Source organism: Ipomoea triloba, chromosome 6 (assembly GCF_003576645.1).
Source record: "Ipomoea triloba cultivar NCNSP0323 chromosome 6, ASM357664v1".
Lineage (NCBI taxonomy): Eukaryota > Viridiplantae > Streptophyta > Magnoliopsida > Solanales > Convolvulaceae > Ipomoea > Ipomoea triloba.
Window position 1 is genome coordinate 12,416,260 of NC_044921.1, and position 4,880 is coordinate 12,421,139.

The 4,880-nt window shown below is 36.0% G+C and overlaps 1 protein-coding gene across 1 annotated transcript; it reads left to right on the top strand.

The window, feature by feature from the left end:
- The first annotated feature begins 664 nt into the window (after positions 1–664).
- Positions 665–3,983, top strand: LOC116022813 (UDP-sulfoquinovose synthase, chloroplastic). The gene is made up of 3 exons (XM_031263694.1): positions 665–889; positions 1,641–2,713; positions 3,323–3,983. The coding sequence occupies exons 2-3, from the start codon at positions 1,673–1,675 to the stop codon at positions 3,722–3,724; spliced, it is 1,443 nt and encodes a 480-aa protein (XP_031119554.1). The 5' UTR covers positions 665–889; positions 1,641–1,672; the 3' UTR covers positions 3,725–3,983.
- The last annotated feature ends 897 nt before the right edge of the window (positions 3,984–4,880 follow it).

Below are 4,880 nucleotides of genomic sequence, written 5' to 3' on the forward strand. Positions count from 1 at the left end.
ATATTATAATAAAGTTTAATTTGACTAATTTTAAATTTCAAAATTAATATTTTTTTCTAGGATGAGCAGGAAAAAATGGCTTCTATTTTACGGACATATATTTATAGATTCAATAACTATGAATAATTTTTTTTAAAAAATTAATATGCTATTATTTAAAAAAAAATTTGAATGTAACTAAAATTTTAATATTGAGTATTAATATTTTGTATCTATTTTTTCACATAGCACATAGAAAAATTAGTTATATATATATACACCAAGCACACTCTTAAGAAGTAATTCTAATTTTTTTTTAGTACTACTGACTCTATTACAATATAGTATTTGTTCATAAGTCATAATTACTTTCTCAACTTACTGAAGCACAAAGAGTCAATATCACATCCACTGAAATTCGAACCCACCTTCTTCTATATGAAAATGTAACTGAGTGCCACTACACCACAAGGTTTTAGCAATAAGTAATTCTATTATTTGAGTTAATCTTACATTCTATAAACCAAACACCACTTTAGAATTTATTTGACTTAATTTTTAAAAATATTTATAAAAAAAAAAAAAACAAAAATTACAAAGATGAGTTGTTCTTGAGCATTCTCCAATGGGTTCAAAAATGAAAGAAAGGGATCAGGGGCAGATGTGCAATTTGCTTCATATCTTAGGAATATCCTCCCTAGTTCATTTGATCCTCTCCCAGTTTCCTTCAAGAACGAAATAGGGAAGTCGTGGGCTCCCCGCTCCCATCTCTTCCTCACTCTAGCTTGGCGCTGTCTATGCGATAACTGCCTCTCTCTCTCTCTCTCTCTCTCTCTCTCACTTAAACGAAGCACACTCTCCAGTCTCCACTGAGGAGCCTTTGAATCTCTCTCTGTACTTTCTTCACAAGGTATAATCCCTTGGTTCTTACTTCCCCAAGATTCTTGCTTTCGTTTCTGTTTCCTTTATTGCTTTCAAGCTTCAAATTAGCTTCTATATTGAGCTGAGTATTTTAATTTTACTCTGTTTTAGTATTCCATTTTCTAAGTAGTGGAATTAAGGTACAAATGTCTTATAAATATGATCTTGAGAGCCAAAATTCCAGATAAATGTTTGTTTTTATACTATTAAAGTTTGTATCTCTGTGTTATATCTAGTTTTTGAATGTTGATTGGGGGTTTTGCTGAGGTTAGAACTATTAGAGTATATAAATAAACCTAAGAAAATGAAGCTTGATGGGTGCACGGTCATGACCTAATTGCTTTCAAATTATGTTGTGATGGCAATTTTTTTTTTTTTTAATAATCTTGGTGGACTACTGATGTTAGTATTGTTAAGATAATATAGGATGCTAGTTTCAGTTTTTCAGAGAAAAAGATGCAATTTGCAGTTCTCCATTTTTTGATGTTGATGTCACAGTTTTATTGCCTTAATTGAAGCTTGAGTTCATATTTCTAATCCTGGGAATTTGATGGTGAAATTTATTTGCAAATTGGTCACGCAATACTTTAACTGATGGTGAAATATATTGACTTTACTGAAACTTAGATAGCAAAGCAATTTTCACAGACACTGTATTTCGAGGGCACGTGCCCTTTGTGCTTCTGGTGACAACAACAATGACTCCGGACACTAATCTAACTGCTCCTTTGTATCTGCAGGGTTTGAATATTAGGGGTAACCGGCAGTTGTCATGGCGCATTTGCTCTCTACCTCTTGTTTGGATATTTATGTTAACCACAAGCATCATTGCAAGCCCTTTAACAGAGGCTCAGTTCTTATGCCTAAATCCTTTCAACTGAAAATTTCAAGCTCACCAAAAGAGGTTGTCTTGCGAGGGAAACAGTCAAACAGGCACACCATCCGTGCTAAGGCTGTTTCCGTGGGCCAAGAAAGCAAAACTGAGCCAGGATCTGGCTCTCACCAAACTACGAGTGATGCCCCCTCGAGTAGAAAGAAAGTCATGGTCATTGGTGGTGATGGCTATTGTGGCTGGGCTACTGCTCTCCACCTATCCAACAAAAATTATGAAGTTGCCGTTGTTGATAACCTTGTTCGTCGCCTTTTTGACCACCAACTTGGTCTTGACTCTCTCACACCCATTTCGTCTATCCACAACCGCATAAGGCGCTGGAAATCTCTCACTGGAAAGGACATTCAACTCTTTGTTGGTGACATTTGTGATTTTGAGTTCTTGGCAGAAGCCTTCACGTCATTTGAACCCGATGCTGTTGTCCACTTTGGAGAACAGAGGTCTGCTCCTTATTCAATGATTGATAGGTCCCGAGCTGTATTCACTCAACATAATAATGTGATAGGGACACTTAATGTTCTGTTTGCAATAAAGGAGTTTAAAGAAGATTGCCATCTGGTGAAACTCGGGACAATGGGAGAATACGGTACCCCAAACATAGACATTGAGGAGGGTTATATAACAATTACACACAATGGAAGAACGGATACTCTGCCCTACCCCAAACAAGCGAGTTCCTTCTATCATTTGAGCAAGGTCCATGATTCCCATAACATCGCATTTACTTGCAAGGCATGGGGGATCAGCGCCACTGATCTGAATCAGGGAGTTGTCTATGGGGTGAGAACTGATGAAACCACAATGCACGAGGAACTGGTTAACAGATTTGATTATGATGGAGTATTTGGGACTGCGTTGAATCGTTTCTGTGTTCAGGCAGCTGTTGGTCATCCTCTCACTGTTTATGGCAAAGGAGGGCAGGTAGGATTTTTCTATAATCCATTTTTGTTACGTTGTATGCTAACTGATTATAAACTTCATTTTGTTGGAAGGGAAGTCATGCCACAAGGCATTTGTGAAGTGAAATAATCTTGAATTCTCGATCTTGCTGAATTTAGTTTTACCAAGAAATCTTTGAGCATTAAGATAATTGGTTGAGGATTCCGCAAGTCTTAATGAAACACAACTATATTCAATGTAATTGCAATTTGCTGCCCCTATTTGTGTTTAGTATCCTATCATATATAACCTGAGGGGTGTGGTTGAGTGGAAGAGACTCATCCATCCTTAACCAAACGTCAAGGGATCAATCCTTGGCTTTGGGTTCTTCCTTAGAGGTGCCTATAATTCAACGAGGGGATTAGTTTGTGTCCGACGGTAGAAATCCTGGGTTACACCCAAAAAAAATAAAATATCCTATCATATATCTGTACCAATTTGCTATTACCTATCCCACTGCGCAGTGTGCACTCCTATTATTTCAGTTAGGAGGACTAAAACTTGGGTTTCTATTACTTCATGAAGACATGACCTATTTTATTCTTTATTTCTATGCTCATGTAGTTATGATTTTCTTTTAATTATATGCAGACCAGAGGATACCTGGATATTAGAGACACAGTGCAGTGTGTTGAGCTTGCAATTGCCAATCCAGCAAAGCGAGGAGAGTTTCGGGTTTTCAATCAATTCACGGAGCAATTTTCTGTCAACGAGCTCGCAGCCCTCGTAACCAAGGCTGGAGAGAAACTCGGGCTTGAGGTGAAAACCATATCCGTTCCCAACCCGAGAGTAGAGGCAGAGGAACATTACTACAATGCCAAACACACTAAGCTTATCAAGTTGGGACTAAAACCGCACCTCCTATCGGACTCTCTTCTTGACTCGCTTTTGAACTTTGTCGTCCAATACAAAGATCGCATCGACACAAAGCAGATAATGCCTAGTGTTTCCTGGAGAAAAATCGGGGTGAAGCCAAAGACTGTTGCAGCTTAAAAAAGTTGAGTTCTTCACCATTCACATTACAACTTCTATACTGTACTTTCACTGAACCTTAAATGCTTGAGGTTATGTCATCTATAGTATATATTTGTTGTTTCTGGCTCCTTTAGCTGCAAGTTTTTCTAGGACAATCAGGTCTTATGGCAAACCTCTTCCTTTTTTTTTTGGGCCTTTGGTGGCCCAGTGGTCCTAGTGAATGTAGTATCTAGTATGTTTTATGCTTGATTTATTGTTTCAATTATCACTTCTCTAATATTGTCTGTGAATGATCATTTGCAAAGTGACATTAGGGTGCGTTTGGTTTGCACATGGGAATCGAAATCGGAATGGGTATCAAATACTTGGTAAAGGTAATGAGTTTTGGTGAAAGTATTTAGCATGTTTGGTAGTTGGGTGGAATGGGAATGGTTATTAATAGTTGGGAAAGGAAGGAGGAAGAGAAATGAAACCATTATTTAACAAGAGTATGAATTTTCTCATTAATGGGGTATTCCAAACCTATAGTAGCATTCTCAAAACCTATTAACCAAACACTGACAATTGCTTTTATACCCATTCTTTATGTCTAAACTCACCAACCAAACACACCCTAGTTTTTCCCCATCACAGGCTGATTTTTTGTGAGTTTTTTGTTTATTATTTTGTAGATTTTGAATCCATATGATCGAAGAAAGAAGTTTGTACTAATATTTAAAATATGAAAATGGGATTATTAATATTATGTTTCCAAATAGCATTGTGAGCTTGGTTTATTAATATGGCAATCATTATAGCTGTGTGGACCATACTATCAAATAATGTACATTCAATACACAAATAATGTAATTTTAGTATATTAAAAATGTATATTATATTTAAAAAAAATACATTGTTTGAGTACTAAAAGTATATTATTTTGTATAATGTACATTTAGTACACAAAATAATGTATTTTTAGTATATTAAAAATGTATTTTTTGTTTTGATCCACATAGCACTGTGTGGACCACAATAATTGGGCAAAATTGTGTACCGGAGTAATATTATAATCTAGGATTCATCCTGCATTGTAGATCTTGGTCCAAAATGACATTCAAATTATGTGCTTACTAGAAATTAAAATATTATGTATGTGCAGTTAATATATTATGTACTACATGCACATAATTTG